Source organism: Pimephales promelas, chromosome 18 (genome assembly GCF_988280905.1).
Source record: "Pimephales promelas chromosome 18, fPimPro1.hap1.1, whole genome shotgun sequence".
NCBI lineage: Eukaryota > Metazoa > Chordata > Actinopteri > Cypriniformes > Leuciscidae > Pimephales > Pimephales promelas.
The window spans coordinates 5,377,005-5,400,022 of NC_142786.1; the positions used below are offsets into that span (position 1 = coordinate 5,377,005).

At 36.9% G+C, this 23,018-nt stretch overlaps 1 protein-coding gene across 2 annotated transcripts in view; it reads right to left on the reverse strand.

Moving 5' to 3' along the window:
- The window catches only part of pvrl2l (PVR cell adhesion molecule related 2 like), a 166,908-nt gene that overhangs the window by 83,247 nt on the left and 60,643 nt on the right, over positions 1-23,018 (reverse strand). For both annotated transcript variants that reach the window (XM_039678555.2, XM_039678554.2), the window contains exons 2-6: positions 11,726-11,835; positions 10,322-10,565; positions 7,236-7,529; positions 5,949-6,066; positions 4,005-4,153 (exon numbers count right to left, since the gene is read on the reverse strand). In XM_039678555.2, the coding sequence (XP_039534489.1) occupies positions 4,005-4,153; positions 5,949-6,066; positions 7,236-7,529; positions 10,322-10,565; positions 11,726-11,835 (915 nt within the window). The remainder of the gene's footprint in view (positions 1-4,004; positions 4,154-5,948; positions 6,067-7,235; positions 7,530-10,321; positions 10,566-11,725; positions 11,836-23,018) is intronic.

A 23,018-nucleotide genomic window follows, 5' to 3' on the forward strand; every position in this document is an offset into this window, starting at 1 on the left:
CACACTTTACTTTTAAGAATAAACCATTTAAGGCCAGTACAAATGAGCATTAATCTGAATATCTAGTAATTACCGAACTGGATCTGATGGCTAAGATCATCAACGAGTGCAGTTGAGTGTTGCGGTCTGCAATCAGCACTGCATGAGCTAATGTTTCGATTCAGAAAATCATTTCACTCTTTCTCTCAACGTCCTTGTTAAAAAGACCAGCTTAGACTTGAAAAAGCTTCTTTTTTTAGTGCATGTTTTTGTGCTGGTCTATGATGGATCAGTAGCCATGCCATTTATGAGGGTGAAGAAATGATCGGAAAAGTAGGAAGGTCAAGATGAGTTAATATTTAATATCTCAACTCATGAATATTAATTATCCAACGTGACGTACAAACACGCACTATCCATAGCAGGAACTTGTAAATCTTTTGTTTTGTCGTGGTTGGCTAAAATGTGTTTTCTTTCCACTGTGGCAAAGCAAATCAAAATCCTCAAAATACAGTATGATGATTATTTCTCAGCAGGTCTTTCTGGTGAAGCTAGTTGACACGTGAAGCCTTCCTGACAAATGAACTCATGCATTCAAAACACGATGGTCTTTTCAGCGTGGACGTGCCTTGTGTGCCGCTTTAAGCATGCATGCAAAATGGGTGCCTGTATGTTTCTGCAAAAACTCAATTGTTTGGTGCAGCCACTACCAAACCTAATAAACGTCATTAAGAGTCAGCCAAGAATTTAAGCGGCTAAATGGCCTCTCATTTCCCCCTAAAGAGTCTACAATGAAAGCCTTCAGTTTTCTGCATTAGCTGTCTGAAAATGTTGAAGGAGGGGAAGAAATGAGGAAACACTCCTTCTTGGCAAGCTGCATGATTAGTCTGTTAGCTGGCACAAGCTAAGGTCTCCCTCCTTTCAAGGAGTGAGGAAAACAGGAAGAGAAATAGAGAGTGAATTCAACTTCAGGAGAATTCTGTCTGGGGGATATTCTTCTTAAAAACAGACGCTTTTTTATGCAAAAACACACATTCTCTTCAGCTAGGCTGGTGGACCCACTGGGAACCAGTGCAATCTAGCCTCATTCATGTGTACGGCTTTAGGAGTGAGGGGATTTTAAATTCCTTTTGCGTCAGCACAAGTCTTGTCTGCAATCCGCCGAGCTTTGTCATGGTGTGGCATTTGTGTCTGCATTTATATTAGGCCCTGTTTACACCTGACTTAATGACTTAATTGAAATACACATGGCGCAGAACAATACCAGCACAAATTGTGGCTGGTACAAATAAAAAGCGGCTAGGTAGTGAACGATTCAAAGTGAATTATCCCCTATGTGTTCCCTGTCGGGGGAGAAAACCTAGCTTCAGCCAGCCTAATGCCTGCGGCTCAGATTACACGATTTTTTTTTTTGTCTGTTACGATAGTCACTGTGTCAGATTACGCGATTTTCACTCCTAACATCTTATCACGACTACACGTTGCTTGTACTTTACTTGTACTAAAGTACTTTGGTACACTTCCCCATCCCTAATATATATGAGTGCGTATAAAGGAAAGTATCAAAGATCACACATACAGTTGAGTACTTCTCCCAAAGGCACATTTCAATAACTCAATTCCCAGTAAAACAACTCAAATATACTGTTGAAAAGACCTGCTAGACCAGTACTAACCAGCCTTTCAAGCAGAAACAAAATGGCTTTGCAAAACATCACACAAAAGAAACACATATTTTACAATGCAGTGACTTAGCCTTTGTGGCAATCCACTGTTGTGCGTCAACGGTGAATGTATCAAGTGAAGGTTGCCAACTTTGAGACTTTGGCTGGAGTGAGGCTATAAATTTCAGTGCGCATGCAAGTGGAGAAATTCTTAGGTCATTTAAAAAAATGCCAGGCCTTGTTTACTTAGTATAAAACCTGATTAATGCACACACACAAAAATGAATGGGAAACAAATGTTTGTTTGTTTTTTCAATTCAATGATTGCACTATAAAAAAAGAGAGGTGATTAAACATTTAAAACAACAACATTGAATCAATAAGAGATCTCAAAACAAAAACTTTTGAAATATTTCAGCAAGCTAATCTAACAAAACCTAAAGCGTTTTCTCATTAGAGAATAATGTGTTCAAGTTTTAAAGACGCGACTCATCCGGTGTGCGACAACCTTTAAACTCGTACGTCACGAAGTCGTTAAAGGAGTAGTTCACTTTTAAAAAAACTTGGTTGATTCAACCATAGATATCTATATAAAGGCTAGATATCTCGTCCACGCTGCTGGCCAATGGAGGTCGACGTCTGCACTTGGCGGCCATCTTGTCACAGGCAGCTCGCTCGCTCGTAACATTGTGTTAATGGTACATGCACTATTTAAATAACCATAACTTGCTCAATTTTCTACTGATTTTCAAACGGTTTGGTTTGTTATAAACGTCAGAGATGTAGTTATGACGCAGCATACTTATGAATAATAAGTGTATAAATAAATAATCATCCAGATAAATATAGCCTCGGTAATAACGTTTGTAAGAAACCAAACCGTTTGTAAATCCGTCAAGATTTCAACGAGATAAGAGTATTTGTGTTCGTGTTGACCACTCATCTTACATCAGCTTACCTGTGACAAGATGGCCGCCGGACGAAAGCACATTTAAGACGAAATGACGAATTGACTCGGAAAATGATTCGTTCGTTTTGATGAACGAGTTCGAACAGGAGAGTCACGAACGCGCATCACAGAACAGACGAGCATTTCAGCTTATAAAACTTAAACTTTTAATTTATTTTTTAAATGAACGATCTTTTGCTAGATAAGACCCTTATTCATCGTCTGGAATCGTTTAAAGCCCTTTGAACAGTTTTTGGACCTTGAACAGTTTGGTTACCAGTAAAGAACATTAAATGGAGAAAAATCCTGGAATTTTTTAATCAAAAACCTTAATTTCTTTTCGACTGAAGAAAGAAAGACGTGGATATCTTGGATGACGTGGGGGTGAGTAAATTATCAGCAAAAGTTTTTTTTAAAAGTGAACGACTCCTTTAATATGCTGTGGTCTAGTCATCAACATAAAAATGAGTGTCACGCCAGATGTGTGAGAGTTGGCAACCCTGGAATGTACGTGAATGTTTCTGTCAGGACCAGGCGTCTTTATGACTGTGATAAAAGTCTCCTTATAATATCAGTGTGAAAAAAACAACAACATTTGAACAACATCCCACACTTTCTCGCTACAGTGCGCCTACAAAGAGCCTTTGTTCTCCCACAAGACAATTGAAATTTCCAAAAGGATTCCCACGGATTCTAAATGCAGCTCATGCGCTTGCCTTGGCATGAGAAAGTGCCAAAAGCATAGTGGCTCACAGGCCTACACGCGTCCATTTAGTGAAGCAGCCACTCCAAAGCTCATCGACAACGGCTAACGTTTCAACCAATGGAACGTCAAGACGGTGTTGTGGATTAATGCTTACACGATATGTGTGCGAGTGTGCTTTTCGTCACAACAAAGCTGTAGGAAAAGAAAGAAAAGCATGCGCAGGAACAGATAGGAAAAGAACAATAGAATTATTTAGTTTCATTAGGAAAGGTTAAATAAAGATACGACATTACGGGTGTTGTTAGGTATGGTTAAGAGGGAAAAGAAAACATGTGAAAAGAAGAAATAAAAAGCAACCCGGCAAACTGGCTCACACCAAGTGACTTCACATTGTACAAAGGCTTCTGGAGAAAATCCCGGACAGACAGGCCAACTAGAAATCCAACCACCAAGTAAAAGTCCCACCCACATTAAAGAAGTGTACATGATTGCCAAAATGTATCTGTATTTCGCGAGGAGAAACCCTTTTCCCACATTTTGCGTCCTCCTACGTGTAAGGGAGGTGGCGAGCAACACCGTGTCCTAACCAGGCGCCGAATGCTTTAGCTCACTGGTTAGGACACTGTGCTTGAGCTGGAAAGTGTATTGAAGTTTTACATCAGCACAGACTTGAGTGCGTGTGTCATTCCTGCATTGCGCCACTCACCGATGACCGTGGCGGAGAGCTCTTTCTTGGCAGAACCTAGACTGTTCTTCACCTCGCACACGAAAGTGGTGTTCACCGTTTCATCCACCTTTCTCACCAGCAGCCGGTTCTGATCAACCGATACCGAAGGCGGCAATTGACCCGAGACACTGGGGAAATCAACACATAGTTTTTGATAGCATGTTGGCTTATTTACTGAAAATACACTGTGTGAGATACACTGTTTGAAATATTAAATTGTATGGACAATGATTGCATTGTGTTATTTGTCTGTGTGCTGAAACAGGGTTTTTTAAGATACTTTAATGCACACTATTATATAATCACGCCTACGCCATTCGAAAATGTGCCAAATGAATCCATAAGTGTTGGATATTTGTCAACTAACTGAAAACTCTGCAATCAAACGGCTACTTCTAAGTGTCACCCAATAAGTCTTGCAAGTAAATGTTGTTTCTCGATGTGTATCGATTCATGCTGTCCTTTGTTTTGGTGAGAATATAAAGTTGAAGCAGTGAAGCATTAATAGGCTGTTGTTTTTATACCGCAGGCAAAGATGCTTCCTCAATTCAGAGCCAATTAGCCTGTGGCTGTTGTTTGCAGCAAAACTGCCATATTTGACTTTGTTTCAGTCATATTGGAGAACAGAAATATAAATATGAAATATGGATTCTCTTCAGACTAAACAAATGCTAATGCTAAAAAAAAAAAAAAAAAAGTTATTTTTTCCTTTCTCTTTTGAGTAAATTCTGTCATATTTTACACACTCTCGTGCTGTTGAATGAACGTCCAAGCAGGTATTTTGTACATTACACTTCAAAAGTTTGAAGTGGTAAAAAAAAGGATTTAAAAGGTTTAAAAAATAAATAAATAAATATATATATTAATAATTTATATTTATATTTAATAATTTATTAATAATTAATTATATATATATATAAATATATATATATATATATATAAAGAATATATTTATGTTAATAATTAATAATTGTTAATAATTAATTAATAATAATTATTAATTATTTAGATTAATAATAAATATTAATAATTTATATATATAATTTATATTAATATTAAATAATTTATTATATATATATTAATTTATATCAATATTTAATAATTTATTAATTTTATATATATATATATATATATATATATATATATATATATTGCAAGAATGCATTAAATTGATCAAAAGTGACAATAAAATCATTTATAATGTTACAATAGATTTCTATTTCAAAGTAATGGCGCTGAAAATTCAGAAAAATAATCACACAAATATATAACAATTTAATATATCAAAAGAGACAACAGTTACTTAAAATTGTAATACTTATAATAAACTTTATTTCTGTTTTTATTGTATTTTTGATCAAGTAAATGCAGTCTTGGTAGGCTTACCTCAAGGTCATCCAAAAAGTAGGTGTCTTTGTTTCCACAGTAGTTTCAATTTTGATATTTTTTAGGTCAAACCGTTCTTGTCAGTCATATAATGGAGGTCTATGGTCACCACCTCAAAGAGCATGCACAGAGAAGTCCAAATTAAACATGATTTATTGACTCGTTAATGTAAGTACGCATTGATGGCCTAAGACATGAAACGAGCGGTTTGTGTGAGAAAACTAAACAGTATTTATATCGTTTTTACCTTTTGTTAGGCACAAAGCACCCTCGCCTTCAGATCACTTGGCGGCTGTGGTTACAAGAGGTAAAAACCACTCATTCCGTGTCTTAGGCCATCAATGTGTACTTATATTTATGAGTCATTAAATCCTGTTTAATTTGGACGTCTCTGTGCATGCTCTTTGAGGTGGTGACCATAGACCTCCATTATATCTCCTTTTGAGTTCGACCAAAGAGAATCTTATGAGCTTGGAATGACATGCATAACTGATGACAGAATTTTAAACAGTTACTTAAAGTAATAAATGTACTCACGCTGTCCAGGTAACATTAGTGGGTTCTGGGTTGGCGTCAGCCTTGCAGTCCAAAAAGGCATCAGTTCGCCCCATGTACCAGTTATTGTCATATCCTTCTATTGTCACAGTGGGTGGGTCTAGAAAGAATGTGAGAGAGAGACATTCATCTGAAAATCCTGCATTGAAAAAGCAGTTCAAAGGCTGATTATCTGCCGTTCAGGGTGAAGGGAAGATACAGGCATGCTGAAGTTGGCACTGCCCTATAGACTCTTAAAGGGCTTTGACATGCAGGAGAAATGCAGAATGAAAGTGCAAGAGGTGAGGATGTTCCAACAGGGGCCTTTATAAAAAGAAATGGCGAAGTTGCAAATCTGTGACAACCTCAAACATTCCCGCTCAGCTATGCAAACACAGACACCTCAAACACTCTGTAAATAGCTTTCATGAAAAAAAAAAAAAAATGCGAACAATGTGTTGTGGCAGAGGCGAAGATGCTAAAACGCATTTTTTTTTTGATGAAAAGGAGGCTGGGTGAGGGAGAAGAGGTGTTATGAGCGAATGATAGGGGACGGATTATGAGTTCATGTGTGTGTCACTGAGAACGCACTTCTTTAAAGGATTAGTTCGGCCAGAAATGAAAAATCCGTCCCCGTTTACTAACTTTCGTGTCGTTCCAAAACCATTTGACGTTCTTTCTAAGAGAAGTTTTGAATAATCTGTCGGTTGGCTTTTCTTTTCAGTTACAATGAATGGGAACCGAAGCTTTCAAGCTTTAAAAAGGACACAAAAGCACTATAACTTTTGTGAAAGTCTTCTAAAGTCATACGATAGCTGTGTGTGAGGAACAGATCCCAATTTAAGTCTTGTATTTATTTATAATCTCCCTCCGGTTAGCTATTAACTGCTGTGATAGGAGTCAGTGAACTCAAGAACCGAATCGGTCTGATTCACAAATGAATCATTCAGACCAGGGCTGCATTCCCCAAAAGGAGTTTGTAGAAAATGTTGTTCCAATATATTGTATGGGTAAGCCTCTATTTGTAAACTGGATCAGATTTTTTTTTTTTTTTTTTTTTGGAAAAGATCAGATTCATAAACTGAATGGTTCATTGTTACATATTTTATGAAATTATCTAATTTTAAAGCGAACTTAACAGCCCCATTAATTTAGACTGGCCAGGAAATTCTTCATAAATCCACTCTGTGTTCCACAGAAGAAAAAGTCATATGGATACAGTGAGCAAATTATGAGAGACTTTCTATTTTGGGCGAACTACTTCTTGCAGTGTGTGTGTATGACTCTTACATTCCACCACCAGCTTCAAGTGGTAGGGTTTCGGTTCATTCTGCGTCCTCTGATTCACCAAGCAGGTGATCTCCTTTCCGTTTTCAGCAGGTGTCGGGATCATCCGATACTCGCTCTTCACGGTCACTGTGCCGTCCATCTCGGGCACTGAAGTGTGGTTATAGCGGCCGGCAACAGCTGTAATCCAGGAGATTGTTGCCTCCGGTTTCCCTTGGGCTGCCTCACATCTTGCCACCACAACCTCAGAAGAGCCGGCTTGCACTGGGATGGCAGAAGCTGAGTTTTTGGGTTTAGCTGATGAATAGGAAAAAAAGATTTAAAAGAGAGGTTACAACATGAATTTGGTTTTCAATAGCCATTTTTAATCAAGTGGCGCTTGAGCTAAACAAACAAAAAAACATGCAGCAAAGCAACAGTACTCAGACATGTCATTGACTCCTATTAATGGGATAATGTACTGTCAGCTGGTCATTTTCAAAAAAAAAAAGATCTCAATAGGGAGTTTCAAACATTCAGACCTTATTACACAGCTACTTACCAAAGAAAAAACCTGAAATATTGATTGATTACATTAGAAGAAAGAGTGCAGAGTGATACAAGAGACATGAGATTAGCACAGTTATGTAGGAAACTGGATGCCTGGGACAATCTAGGATGGTCAATTATAGAGGTCATTATACAAAGAGTGGAATCAAGCATATCAGAGAACTGTGTAATAATGTCTGATAGGCGTTTTTTCAGTGCCTGATCCTGACATCAATGTTCCTGATGGCCAAGGAGGAGCTCAAATATTAAAGATAAATGGTGGCAACCAAATGTAAAACTGTTTGTTGGATTATTTATTTATTCATCATTTAATGAAAGCAGAAATTAATTATAATTAATTGAAATGATAAACTAAATTGCTGAAATTAAATAATTCGGTGGCATTAAAAAATGTTTTCATTCAAAAGTATATGTACGCAAATATTGATTTTTATTATAAATTGTAACGTGTGTATATAGTATATACAGTAGCAATCTTTTAAAATGTAATGCATGCATTTGAATGTTTAATGATTTTTAAAAGATAGAAAGAGGATAGATAGATGCTTTGCTAGCTTTGGTCCATTAAAACCACTATTCATCAGCATGCATTGATTAATCCCATGGCATGTAGCAAAAAAAAAAAAAAAAAAAAAAAGCAAAAAAAAAGTAAAACTAGCAGTATAATTTTCCAGCCTTAAGGCCCTTGCACACTTGAGTCCGAAAGTTTCGTACACGTGTTTTCATATTCGTGATTCGGTGGCTCTGAATTTTCAAAACATCATTAAAACTGCTTGCTACGGATGCGAAAAACGCAGAAAATCGAACCCTATTTGATTTTTTTTTTGACGAACGAAAGTTTCGGAGGTAGTGTGCAAGAGGGATTGACATAATGTGAGGTCGCATTTATTTGTTAACGTGCGAAAATTTCTGACGCGAATTTTAAAGGGCCTTTACACTTAATCCACTAAAATGAATATAAAATTTAATGAAACCAATTGGGACATAAAATAACCCTAAATAAAACAATCACTGTGAAATTATACATGAATTTAAAATGTCTAAATACTGATCTTTATTATTTTTATCATTGTATATACTGTAAGATCATCTTACACACACACGCACACACATACACACACACATATATATATATAGATATATATATATATATAAATATTAGGGCTGTCAAACGATTAATTGCATCCAAAATAAAAGTTTGTGTTTACATAATATATGTGGGTGCACTGTGTATAATTATTTTATATATGTAAATACACACACATGGTTGTATATATTTAAGAAATATTTTCATGTATATACTGTATATAGATTTATATGTAATTTATATTATATATAAATATAAATATTTTATATATAAATATTTTTTTTTTCTTTTTAAATATTTTTTATATTTTATTTAAATATTTTTTATGTAAATATTTTTTTCTTTTTAAATATACAAGCATGTGTGTGTTTTTAAATATATACAAAATAATTATACACAGTGCACCCACATTATGTAAACACAAACTTTTATTTTGGATGCAATTAATCGCGATTAATCGATTGACAGCCATGCTGTCAAACGATTAATCGCGATTAATTGCATCCAAAATAAAAGTATGTTGTTCCATACATACACATATATGTATATATATATATACACACATACACATACACACTCATATATATATATATATATATATATATATATATATATATATATACACACACACACACACACACACACAGTATGATGTAAGATGATTATTTCAAATTAGCCAAGCACATTTAAAAGCAAGTGGTTAACAACAATACAAGACACCGAGTTAATGTTCTACTTGGTTTACCCAAGGGTAATTGGGGTAATTACCCAAGGGGTAAACAGTGAAAGACAAACAGAGCGAGACGTTTGAACACAGCCAACATGGATAAACGGGCCGCCCTGATTCATACCATCACTCCGTCTCTGATGATAGCATTAGCTTAGTCATTCAAATGATGAATCAGGCTAATGGGTGACATTAGCGTTAAAGCAGACAGCAGAAATGCTATTGTGAGCAAAGCTAATGTAGTTTAGCCTGACTCCTAACTACGCCCAGAGTAGCGAAAGATTCAGCAGTCAAAGCATCAACCTTGAGGTATGTTGTTTAGGCAGATATTTAATGAACATTTAAAACATATTTGATAGAATTTTGTTGGCAATATAAAATTAGAAAACAGTGTAAAAGCTGCTTTTATTTTAATGCACTAATTATTTGGCCATCACATTTCCTAAAGACTATGCCAGCAGGCTAATTTCACACTCCGTGCTCATGTCAAGACTCAAGAGTACGAGAGCAGGGCTTGTTAAAACGCATCTCTGATTTTCACCAAAAGACTAAAATAAGCAACTGGAAAGTTTGTTTTGAACCATATCAAATCATTGGTTGAAAACACATTCAATTATACTACTGTATGTTTGTGTCACCATTTGCCATGGAACTTTATATATGAGTCTGTCTTGTTTCCAGGAAGCATTGAGGCAGGCCTATAAATAAACACAGTGAGTTACTTACCCAGCATGATCAGAGTGGTCGTCCCCTGCTCGTTTCCACTGGGGTAAGTCGCGTACTCGCAGATGTACCTGCCAGCATCAGCCATCCTCAGTTTGTCGATCCTAATGGATGGGTTCTCCAGGGAGCCTTGTGTGAACTTAACTCGGCCTTCGAAATCTTTATTGGGGAAACTGGCTCCATATGTGGGGTGGAATACAGCAATGTTGTGCCTGTCACCCTCAACACGCTCAAACATCCACGAAACCTACGAACCAGAAACAAATAAGGAATTAATCCTTGCATGGCATTGCTTTAACATACAACATGATGCCAGCCATCTGCTAGTTGTTTAAACTCAAGATCAACCATATGGATGGCGATCACATTGGACAATTACTGGGCCTGTGCTGAACTATCACTATATCTTACAGTTCTTCAACACGTACAGATGTTTCACTGATTGCCAATAATTAATATTCATGTATGCACTGAATAGCGTTGTTGTGAATTCTGCATATTTAAATATGCACTCATGTATTATCATCAAGCAGGCAGACATAGATTTTATCGAAAACTGCGATGATGACTTCTGATAACCTTGAAAGCACAAGTTTAGAATGGTGGTATCATTTTTTTCTGTATAAAATTTATAATTTTAAAGCTAATTCTGGCAAATTAAAAGGTATAATAAATTATTTGTGCAATTTTCTCCAGAAAACCTGCATGAAAAAAATACATATATATATATATAAATTTCAACAGAAGTCATCATCACAGTTTTTGATAAAATCTGTCTGTCTGCTTGATGAGAGAGAGAGAGACAGAGAGAGATTTATCATCAGCTATCAGTAATCAGCTAGTTATCAAACTTTTAAATGAAATTCTCTTATGCTCACCAATGATGCCTTTATTTGATCAAAAATACAGTAAATAAATAAATGTTAATGATTTAAAACTCATTTAACTTTCCTTTGATCAAAGCTTAATTTTCAGCCAGTGTCACATGATCCTTCAAAAATCATTCAAATATGCTGCTCAAGAAACATTTCTTATGATTATCAGTGTTGGAAACAGTTGTATTGCTTAACATTTTGTATCTTGCGGGTACATTTTTTGGTCCCCATGAGAAAAACAGTATACAAATTATACACAATGATTTTTTTTAAATGGAAAAACGAAGAAAGTTTTCAGTGAGGGTTGTGTTTAGGTGTAGAAATGTATGGTTAGGGGATAGAATATACAGTTTGTACAGTATAAAAATCATTGTGTCTATGCATAGTCTCCATAAAACATGGAAACCCAACATAGTGTGTGTGTACTGTATATATTTATTCAGGATAAAAAAAAAAAAACCCAGTCATCTCAATGGCAAAAAGTATCCCAAATCATTGACACTTTGAACTAATCAAACTCATCTTGTCTCACCTGTGTGAGTTTGGTGCTTCCGCTGTCGGTGAACTCACAGCGCAGATTGACAGACCCATTTGGATGCGAAGTGACCTCATATTCTACTCGAACACGCTGACTCCAGACAGCTGCAAAAGAGGAAAGAGCGAAACATTAGAACTTCCCAATATCGTGGCCTATATTAAAATGATGAAAATGAAACCCAGACATCAGGCTAATATGAAACACACCACCAAAGTGACTGTTACATTCCTGGGCCTGAGCTTCCTCCGGGAAGAAAAAATACAGACTTAGACTGATTAGAGCTCAGTGACTTCACATCTATCTACTGCATGTGCAGACTGTCTCAGCATGAGACTTATCCTGCTTTGATTGCCCATAATTAAAGAAGAAAAAACTTGAGCTATCTCATCATCACAGCATTAATCTACACGATCAGAGCTCGGTTGAACAAATGCATCTGGATGAGAACAATTCTAAAAGTCAAGTGAAACGTTTTACTTCTATAATGCAATGCATTCCCAAGTGAAAAATAGATATTCAATAAAGAAAGAGTAGGGTTGCGCTTGATTTTATGCATAAATAACATGTATGGATGTTAACAGTTCTTCAGGGAACCACTGAAATCCATAAAGAACCTTAATTTTTTTAAGAGGAAATTAACTCATTAACTCATCATCAAAAGATAAAACAGAGCCTGTGCTTTAAAAAACATTTTATTCAAGCTTGCATTTTTTTTTTTATCAACACTTGAATGTGGGTTTCATTAAAAAGCATTGTTGTCAAAGACTACGCCTGGCTCAGATTTAGATTGATTATCAAAACACAGATAAAGTAGGTCATTTCCATGAGCACCCCCAAACCTTCACAGTCCCAAACCTCGTCCTGTGCCGACATTTCATTCGGTAATGTAAGGAAATGTAGATTTTTATGCCATTTAATGTTTGATGATCACGCTAGCCGTTTCTGCACTCTTTTAGAAGATGCATAATAGCGCCCATCGTATCATAAGTGACGTAAAATTTCGTAAATGATAGAAAAGCATTGTCATAAATGACAGAAAATTCCATCAATGGCAGGGAAAGAGTAAAAGTTTGATCCAGGTTCACTTTAAAAAGTTTTTACATATACATACACACACACACACATATATATATATATATATATATATATATATATATATATATATATATATATATTTTAAGGCTGTCAATTGTGATTAATCATGATTATTAATCGTATAAATGTGATTAATCGCATCCAAAATATAAGTTTGTCTTTACATAATATATGTGGGTGCACTGTGTATAATTATTTTATATATAAGTACACACACATGATTGTATATATTTAATAAATATTTTCAAGTATATACTGTATATAGATTTATAAATAATTTATATTATATATAAATATTTTATATAAAAATTATATTTTAAATTATATTTTTATATATAAATTATATTTTATATTTATATTATAAATTATTTTCTTAAATATAGATGCATGTGCGTATATATATATATATATATATATATATATATATATATATATATATATATAAATATGTGCTAAATAATTATACACAGTGCACCCACATATGTAAACACAAACGTTTATTTTGGATGCGATTAATCGTGATTAATTGTTTGACAGCCCTAATATATATACTGTGTGTGTATATATATATATATATATATATATATATATATATATATATATATATTTATATATATATTAAATTTCAGTAACTTTACTTAAATGACAATTAATAGGTAATCTTCATTGCCATTTAAGTGAAATTACTGAACTTATATATACAAGCTTGATAAAAATGATCATTCTAGAATAAAATTTCAAATGGCACTTAAAGGCTTTTACATCTGAACTCTTCATATACAGTGTATATATATATATATATATATATATATATATATATACACACACACCCATAGAAATATTTCTAACTTTTTTAGGGGGAAAACAATTTAATCTTAATTATGTTCAAAGTCCTCATATTAATATGAACAGAATTTTAATTGTTTTTTGCTTGTGTGCAATATAATTAGTCTTAACTTTCTCAGCATCACCAACTAACACTTCTTACAGCAAATAACAGATGGATTCTGCAAACTGAAAATTACATTGCACACTTGACTTGTAAGTAATTAAGTGTGCAAATAATTAAAAATCATCATTAAAATGACGTTTCTGCTTCTAAAACAATTTTGCCCTTCAACATATCAGTCAAGTGTTCTAAACTTTATAGAGGGAGGCTAAAGCCTATAAAAGAAAATGATTGCACATTTATTAGCGCAATAAAAACAAACCTGTGATTCTATAACCCGCTATGAGCTGTTCTGCAGTCTGCATCACACTGATGGTAAACCGACACTGCATTGCAGTTTCAGACATAGCACTTTTAAAGTGCTTTCCTTCTGCATTTGAACATTTTGACCCGGTAGCCGTGATCCCAGACAGCGATCTTTGTGTCAGCACAGCATTCACTTATGGAACATTGCAAAGTTCAACTTTTTCAAAACTCGCTCGCTTTCTCGGTTTCTCACCCCGCCGTATACAAAGGCAGGTTAAAATAAACAACCCGCGTTTTGACTCGGGTAGTCCGTCGACTCCAGCGAGCTCCTGTGGAGACAGAAGCGAGAGACCTCCAGCTCAGAGCTCTGGGAGTCAAAGGCCAGCGAACAGTGTGAGAGCTGCTCCATATATACTGATGGAATAAGAAATGGCTCAGTGCTCACAAACACACACACACATTCAAAAGCAGCAGCATTTGACAATCTACAGAAACATCAGCACACTCAAACACTCTAAAGACGGACCTGCAGATTGCATGTACCCTGGAGAAGGATTAAATAAATCTATCAAAGACAGGGTTGCGGCCACATAAAATGATACATAAACAGAGCTTGATTCTGTTATAGAAACGCATACTTTCAAACACAAAAGCATTCTCCGCTTATGCTATAACCCCTTCTCCACATTGAAAGGATCCAACTCGGTTTATGTTCCACAAAGGCATTAAATCGATATGACCTCAGGTTAGCAAACCTCCTATAAATCAGATCTGTTACCCAACACCGACTGAAAGGTATACGACACACTTACAGAAGATGCCAAATATTTGTAGTGTACTGTAATGTGTCTGTATTAAAAACCCTTAGGCTCGATGACTTAAGCTTGATTTCATCCATGATTGTGTCAAAAGACAATTTATATTGCAAATACGCCACTAGGCGTGCTAAAGCATCCATTTTCGTTTATGGTTAGGTTTTCCTTAAAGTCAAGGACTGCCATTGTGCAACAGTTGAAAATCAAGAAAATCTTGCCGAACAGCTTTAAGTTAGTTACATTGCCGTGTTTATCTAGCTGATTTACCTGAATAGCATCGAATAAATGTGGTTTAATGGCACTGACACAATATACGCCCCATTAAGCATTCTAATGATGTTTATATCTGTCACAATAATGCAAGAATGCATATTAGACCAGGTATAAACTTTACACAAAGACAACCATGAAGAAAAACAGCCATAAAGCAGTGTTTGTTAATGTCCACTATAGCACCCCTTGTGGAAAGGCTGAGAATGCAATGTAGTAACACATTTGAAGAACGAACTATGCGCACAAAATCGCAGTAGCACCTCATTGCAGTACACAAGATCCAGGGGGCGGAGTCAGATGCAGATCTGAGGGGTGGAGTTGGGTAGGTTTAGGGGTGGGTTTAGGGATCAGGGGGTGGGGCTGGGTAGGTTTAGGTATAGGCTTGTTCGACTTCATGCAGCTCTGCGCAGACCGATCGGCGGCTGACTTGAAACAGTGCATGCCGGTTAGAAATTTTGTCCGACTTGATGCAGCGCTGACTCCACGTGACTGTGACATATGCCATCAAAGTACCGCGAGAGCAATACGAGAGTAGCCGGAGGACTCAGCCAGCGCAGCTTCTCAAGAGCGGCTGCACCAGCTCTGATGATGTCACAGCTGTTCCACGATTCGCCGGATTCAACGCATGACAACGATCACGTGCGTTTCATGTTTATTCTCATACATTTAGTTCCACTAAGGCTCACAAATCAGTTTTTTATAACAGTAAATAGTCTTTTCATGTAGTCGCGATGTTATATTGTATCATGTTTATCATATTATCAAAATAAAACTGATTAAAAAACGTTGACTCCACGTCATTGAATTGGCTTATTTTGAACTTTATTCTAGTTCAAACCGATGCTGTATGAAGCAGTAACCTTTTGAATGAAAATGTGTCTGAAATATCTGTTTATTTGGCAAATGTTGCATTTATTTCACTTAAGCTGTGGTAAAGCATGCAAACACCACGTGAGCCGTCAGTACGGGAACCAGAAATTGTCCGACTTCACGTCTCCGTTTGCAGCTCCTCCCCGCCTGCACGCGGCTATTCTCGCCGATCGGTTGCATCCAGCCGCAGCCGATGTCGAACACACCTTATATGTAAGGTGGGAGGAGTTGGATCTGGATCTGAGGGGTGGAGTAGGGTAGGTTTAAGGGTGGGTTTAGGGATCAGGGGGTGGAGCTGGGTAGGTTTAGATATATGTAAGGTGGGAGGAGTTGGATCTGGATCTGAGGGGTGGAGTTGGGTAAGTTTAGGGGTGGGTTTAGGGATCAGGGGGTTGTAGTGTTTATTTTAAATGATTTATCTGTGCACTTCATTATTTTTTTTAAATTCATGTATAATCTTTTATCAAATACATTACCCTTCCCTCCCCCATCGAAACGACCCCTCTTGTATTTCGGTCACGTGCAATGGCGAAAGGGTGCGGCCAGATCCGATGAGGGCGTGGCTATCGGTGTACCGCCTCTCAGAGAATTGCATTCAAATCTGCCTCCATTTTGTTTGCAACGCCCAACCTCCAACGATCCAATCAATTCCCGAAGGACGAAATCAAGCCCTGCCCTACATTTTTTTCTAATTTCAGAAGCCGTTTCACTCGGATATACGTAACAAGGAAAAAATGACAATCTCAACTTCCGTTTCACGCCAACTTTAACATCCATTGATTGAACATTTCAATTGAACGTTTCAATTGGAAAAGGGGTTCTTTAGATTATTAAAATGGTTCTTTTAAGAGCTGATGACGGAAAGATGCTTTAGGGAGCCAAAAACGCTTCTTCAGTGGCATTGATGCAAAAAAAAAAGCCTTTATTTTAAGGATCTGCATTTTTAAAATTGTAATAATATTTCACAATATTACTATTTCTACTGTATTTTTGAGAATAAGAGACTTCAAAAACATTTAAAAAATCTTACTGACCCCAGACTTCTGAACAGCTTTGGTAGTGTAAATGTTTTCATATAGTTGTTCAACAAAATGTATGTCTCTTGACAGTTCCTATATACAGACATTATAAAGATTTATATGGAAGACAATATTAAATAATATCCAGTGTCATAGAAGCCAATTTCCCTTTAGTTTTTTTTAGTACTATTAATTTTATACACATTCATTTACATCTAAACTTTTCATTCTCATTAAAAAAAGTCCTGCTGCTGCTGCATCGCTATTTGTATTTGACAAATAATCTTCGACAATGCATTTGTTCTGGGTATTTACATTCAAGTTCCAATTAACATGCCATTCATGCAAGGATAGAGGTATGCGAAGGCATGCACATATCTCAGTGTGCTTAGCGCACACGTCCGTATCCAGGGCTCTCATGTCAAGAAGAGTGTGTTTTCACTATGCGAGGAGCCTGTGTGTGACTCAATGTAGCAGAATTCCCCCTGAAGGAACACAATGGCCTGTCAGACCAGCTCTGTGGTATAAGAAACACAAAGCATTTATTCACTCACCTCGCTCCCTTTACCTCACTCTCTCTCTCGCTCAGCTCGGCTCCTCTTTTGTTTCCTTCTATCTTTGGCTCATAACTCTATTTCCCTCTCTACATCTTCCTCCATACACATCAACAAATGAGTCATCGGGTGGAATGTAGTTGTACGATGTTTTAGTCATTCGTTTTTCATAGGGTCAATGAATGAACGCCATGGGTTCAAAAAGAAGGAAAAAATGAGAACAATAAAGAAAAGAACCAACATGGTTCAAATATCTGTCTCATTTGCATGCATACCCAGCATGCTTCACCCCCTTCCTTTGTGTTCAAGTGTTTCTGTTCATATTCCTGCACTGATCTACTATTTGCACTGGTTTTAATACCTCTGAAACAGTCGGGGTGTCTGCGCACTGCTGATACGCTTTACTTAAGGATGACAAACGAACCAAAGGACCACAACAGGCTCTTCAATAAAACAAAAACACATTTAAGGGGCAGAAGCAATTTACCAAAAGCACATAAGCTTGCTTTATGAACTTAATGCAAAGCGCATCGGTGCTTAAATAACGTGTGAAATTCACCTCAGAGTCATTAATCTATTCATATATACGCACCGCAGGGATGACTCTGCCCTGGGGCGTTACCTATTTGCACACTAACTAGCATAAATGTTTAATTTTAGGTATATATTTAGGTGGAACTTTAAAGGATTAGTTCCCCCAGTAATTAAAATTCGGTCTTTCTGTCACTATTTACTCACCCTAAAGCCATTCCTGTGCATCTTTCTTTCCTCCGTGGAGGATTTGATCAATTTTAAAATGTAACTGCTCCAAAAACAATATGTAATCGATGAAGACTGAAGCTATTAAACTTCAAAAAGCAAAAAGAATCAACTGTCCATTAAACTGACTCCTTTCATTTTGAGTTTTCTGAAGCCATACAATAGCTCTAAAATAGTAGGATTGTTCATAAATTCACAAAACAGATAGCAATGTCCAGTTTGTACTGCATCAAATCGTTTTGACCAAAGCTGGTGCCAGTAAAGCACTAAAGAGGGGCCGACATCTTCAAAAATTCGACTCCTCAAAATCAATGAAGCAATGTGTGTCAAATGTGCCAATCAAAATGTGACTTTGTTAAATAGACTGGCCTTGAAGGCATAGCTCACCAAAAAATCAAATTTCTGTCATCATTTACTCACCCTCAAGTTCCAAACCTGGATGAATTTCTTTCTTCTGCTGAACATGAAGAATATGGGCTCTGCTGAAGAATATGGGTAACCAAACAGTTGAAATTCCATAGTATTTTTTTTCCATACTAGTATGGAAGTCAATAAGGTCCATCAACTGTTTGGTTACAAACATTCTTGCAATGCAGTGCCACATTAAATGGGTACATTCTTGGGTGAACAATCCTCTTAACTAAAATGTTGCGATATTAGCCAAATATTAAAGAGTTAGTTCACCCAAAAATGAAAATTCTGTCAGTAATTACTCGCCCTTATGTAGTTCCAACCCCTTAAGACTTTCGTTCATCTTCAGAAAACAAATTAAGATATTTTTGATGAAACTTGAGAGCTGTCTCAGTCTCACTCCTTCATAGGCTGCTAGGTAATTGCATCTGGCAGTCCAGAAAAGTTAGTAAAGACATCGTTAAAATAGTCCAAGTGACTACAGTGGCTCAACCTTAAGTTTAATCAAGCAAAAAGTGCGAAAAAAAGAAAGACTTTATTCAACTATTAATTTTCTTCCGTGTGGGCCTCTGAGTTAGCCTTGCAAGCCAGACCTATCAAGATGTTAGGTCTGGGAACTCACAATTGGCATACCTCAATCCGAGGGGCGGGATAAACGGTTGTCTTTCAATATCCCTCTGCACGCAATAGGATAGCGCCACAACCAACCAGAGCAACGAACGGCTGTGGCTGAGTGAGTTCAATGCGTTTTCCCTCCAGCGGAGCAAGTTGATATATTAAACTTTTGCCGTAAACGGTCGTCAAAACTCAAAACACATCTTCCTTTTTTAAGAATGACTTAAGTGACGTTCTCTTAACCCCAAGTCGTCCAGAGTCGCGGCCAAAGCCGAATCGAAAGACCGCTGTTCGCCAACAGCATCTTGTTTGTTTTCAAGTAGCAGGGAACCAGAACAGCCACAACTCTGCCGTCAGTGTTAAGCCCGCCCACCAACTCTATACACGATGTGATTGGCCTGACCAGAGTTTGGTTTTTCCACTTCGAAAGCCAACAGAGAGTTGCTAGACCACAGATTGCTGCAAAATAATTTTTGCTGCCGCTATGGTGCGTCTAGATTTCTAGGCTACCTCTGAGTGAGTTCACGAGAACTGATATGACGACGTTCATGGTCATTTGATGGGAACGTGTGAAAGGGAACCCATTCATTTTTCTGCATTGGCAAGACACTTTTACGTTTTCCCGTTGGTTTCTCACAATTCGGACCAATCAGGAAATGCACACTTTAGAACCATTTTAAACACTACATCGAAACCCATTTGTGTCGTATCAGTTCTCGCGCATACATCGTGGCGCTCTCGTGAGGCCCACAGAGAAAAAAATGAATAGTTGAATGAAGCCCTTGCGCACTAAAAGTATTCTCGTCGCTTGATAAACTTAAGGTTGAGCCACTATAGTCACTTGGACTATTTCAACGTTTTAACTAACTTTTCTGAGCCGGTAGATCCAATTGCCTAGCTCTCAGGTTTCATCAAAAATATCTTAATTTGTGTTCTGAAGATTTTACAGGGTTGGAACAACATGAGGGTAAGTAATTACTCACAGAAGTTTCATTTTTGGGTGATCTAACCCTTGAATGCAAAAAAGCTTACCCACTATGTGTTTTTTTCTAAACAGTCTATTCCATTTCATCATTAAAATCCATTTTCACATTTATCTTGACTGAGGGGGCAGGATAGTCCCCATTTTCGACTTTGATTTTTCAAATGACTTGATTGATTCTGTTCAGAAAATCAGTGTGAATGCTATGAATCAGATGAATCCAATTCAATACAGCTAAAATAACTGGAAGTAGCTGACACTGGAGGCCTAGCACATTCATGTAAAAAAATAAAATAATAATGTGGATAGTGTATGAGTAGTATTGGCTACTACTGTAGACACAATGCTTTTATGGAGCTTTTGCATCCTTATCCATTAGTCTTCAAAATTTCTCCTTGCGTGTTCCCCAGAAGAAAATCAAGTATTCCTTTCGCCATTTGAAAACACCACACAAATTTAATGGAGGTTTGAGCCAACTCAACAATAATTGGATTGTCTTTTCAGTATGCCATATTTCACACCATATTTTGAGCAATACTTCCTTGAAAAAAAATGTCTTTGACAAGAGAAATAATTTAACTGACAAGGCCATAATACACATTCAAGAACTTGTCAGTTCAGCCTGTTTTCAAATAATTCTTTCATTATCAAAAAAAAAAAAATCTACTTGCACTAAGCCTCAATTTCTTTTCTCTCCCAGTCCCAGACGTCCTTGTCTTTCTAAAGTCACATGATGCACAAAATAACAACAATTAAGGGGAAAAAGCCATTTATCAAACCACACGCATGCGTGCTGTAGGCTAACGTACATCCTTAAAGGGCATATTGCAGGTTAGAGGACCCAATGAGTCAATGCATAAAAAAAAACATTTTTTAACATTTTTAAAATATACTTATAAATACGCTACAGAAGCTTCTAGAGTCGTTTTTGTGAGAAATTTTAAAAATTTAAGAAGTCAATGAGACCAGAAACTGTCTGGTTACTGATATTCCTCTAAATATCAGAAAATTGTCTGAATGGATTCGAAAACGGTAAAACCCAACTGTTTAACTCTGGGGGAGTTGTAAAATGAGCCTATTTCCAAAAAAAGTGGAGTATCCCTTTAAGGAAAAGCTCTCTTTATCGTTTGTTGATGTCAAAACCCCTGAACTTCCTAAACATCTAAACAATAAATAGGTATACCATTCAGGGATTGACTGTTCAGTCTGCTGTGTAATGAAATATCTTCACATTATCAACAGCTTTATCTACATTCCTCTCAGTCAGCCTCATTTCTCATACCGTGCGCGCGAGACAGGGACGCGCTGACTTCTGAGGGTTCTCGCGGCTTCCCCAAGGTCAATCGTGAATGGTGAAGTATTTCTAGAACTCGTTAGCTCTTGAGCCCGTTCCACTCGTGTATGTGTAAGCCTCAAAGACGCTAACGGAGGCGTTGGACCACGGGGTGAGGATGGAAAATAATTAGCACAGCGAGAGTGCGACATGAGGGCACGCAGCACGCGCTTTCAGAATCTCACAGGACTGCGTTTCTTCCCGCCGCCCGAGTGACCGTTATGAGTTTGAATCTCGGATGAAGTCTCTCAGTTATTATAATGACTCCGCTAAAATAAGACACTCCTTGAAGTCCCCCCGTGGTGAAAATTTGCTAGCTTTTAATGTTTTTTTTTTTTTTTTTTTTTTTTTTAAATAAGACAAACCATGTGCAAATTCATAACTCAACACCACTGCACAGTATTTTCTCCTTAACACTGCAGTAAACCAAAGAAAGTCTCAAAAACACGTTTATGGTGGCTCTGACATCAAACTACATTGTAACCAGTTCAGCAAGGATGTGGATCTCTGAGCTGGTGTCAGTGTGTGGAGGCGGGGATAATTTGCATATTCATATAACTGCGTATACTAAACGAGGCAAGGGTGTAAAGTAGGCCTAGACTACACTGCGCACAAACGCTTAATAAACTACAGTGGTTGAGCCACTGTAGTCACTTGGACTATTTCAACTGTTTTTTACTAACTTTTCTGGGCTGACAAGTTTCAATACCATAGAAGTCTAAGGAGGAGTGATCCAGCTCTCAGATTTAATCAAAAATAGCTTAATTTGTGTTCCGAAGATGAACGAAGGTCTTACGGGGTTGGAACAACATGAGTAATTACTGACTGACAGAATTTTCATTTATGGGTGAACTAACCCTTTAAGGGATAAAACCATTGACTAGAGGGGGACTTTAAAGGGACACACCGTAATTTTCTCCTCATTAAAAAGTTTTACACCAAGTAGGCCTACTTTTGAAAAACATGATTAATGACCAATACAACTAGTTCTGCCCCAATAACTCCCCTGAAACTGGCCTTTCTTCACTTGTGGAATGAATAAATAAATCATTGATCAGGGCTATGGGTGTGACGTTATTATATAACTATGAGGCCGACGGTTATAGTTGAACACCGTCATTAGAACTCTATAACCGCCAAAACCGTGCTAATAAAATCTTGTTTATAATAGAGAATGTTTAAATACTAATATCAGCTGAGGAGGGAAACGGGGGTGGAATTAGTGGTGCTTTGGAGGCTGCTACTGCTGGGGCGAGTTGCATAAACTGCTGAGTCAGCCAATTTTTTTTCTTCAAGACGGTTTGTAACTTTTTAAAGTTAGTAACAAAAAAAAGTACATTGGTCTAATTTGATACCGAACAGTAAG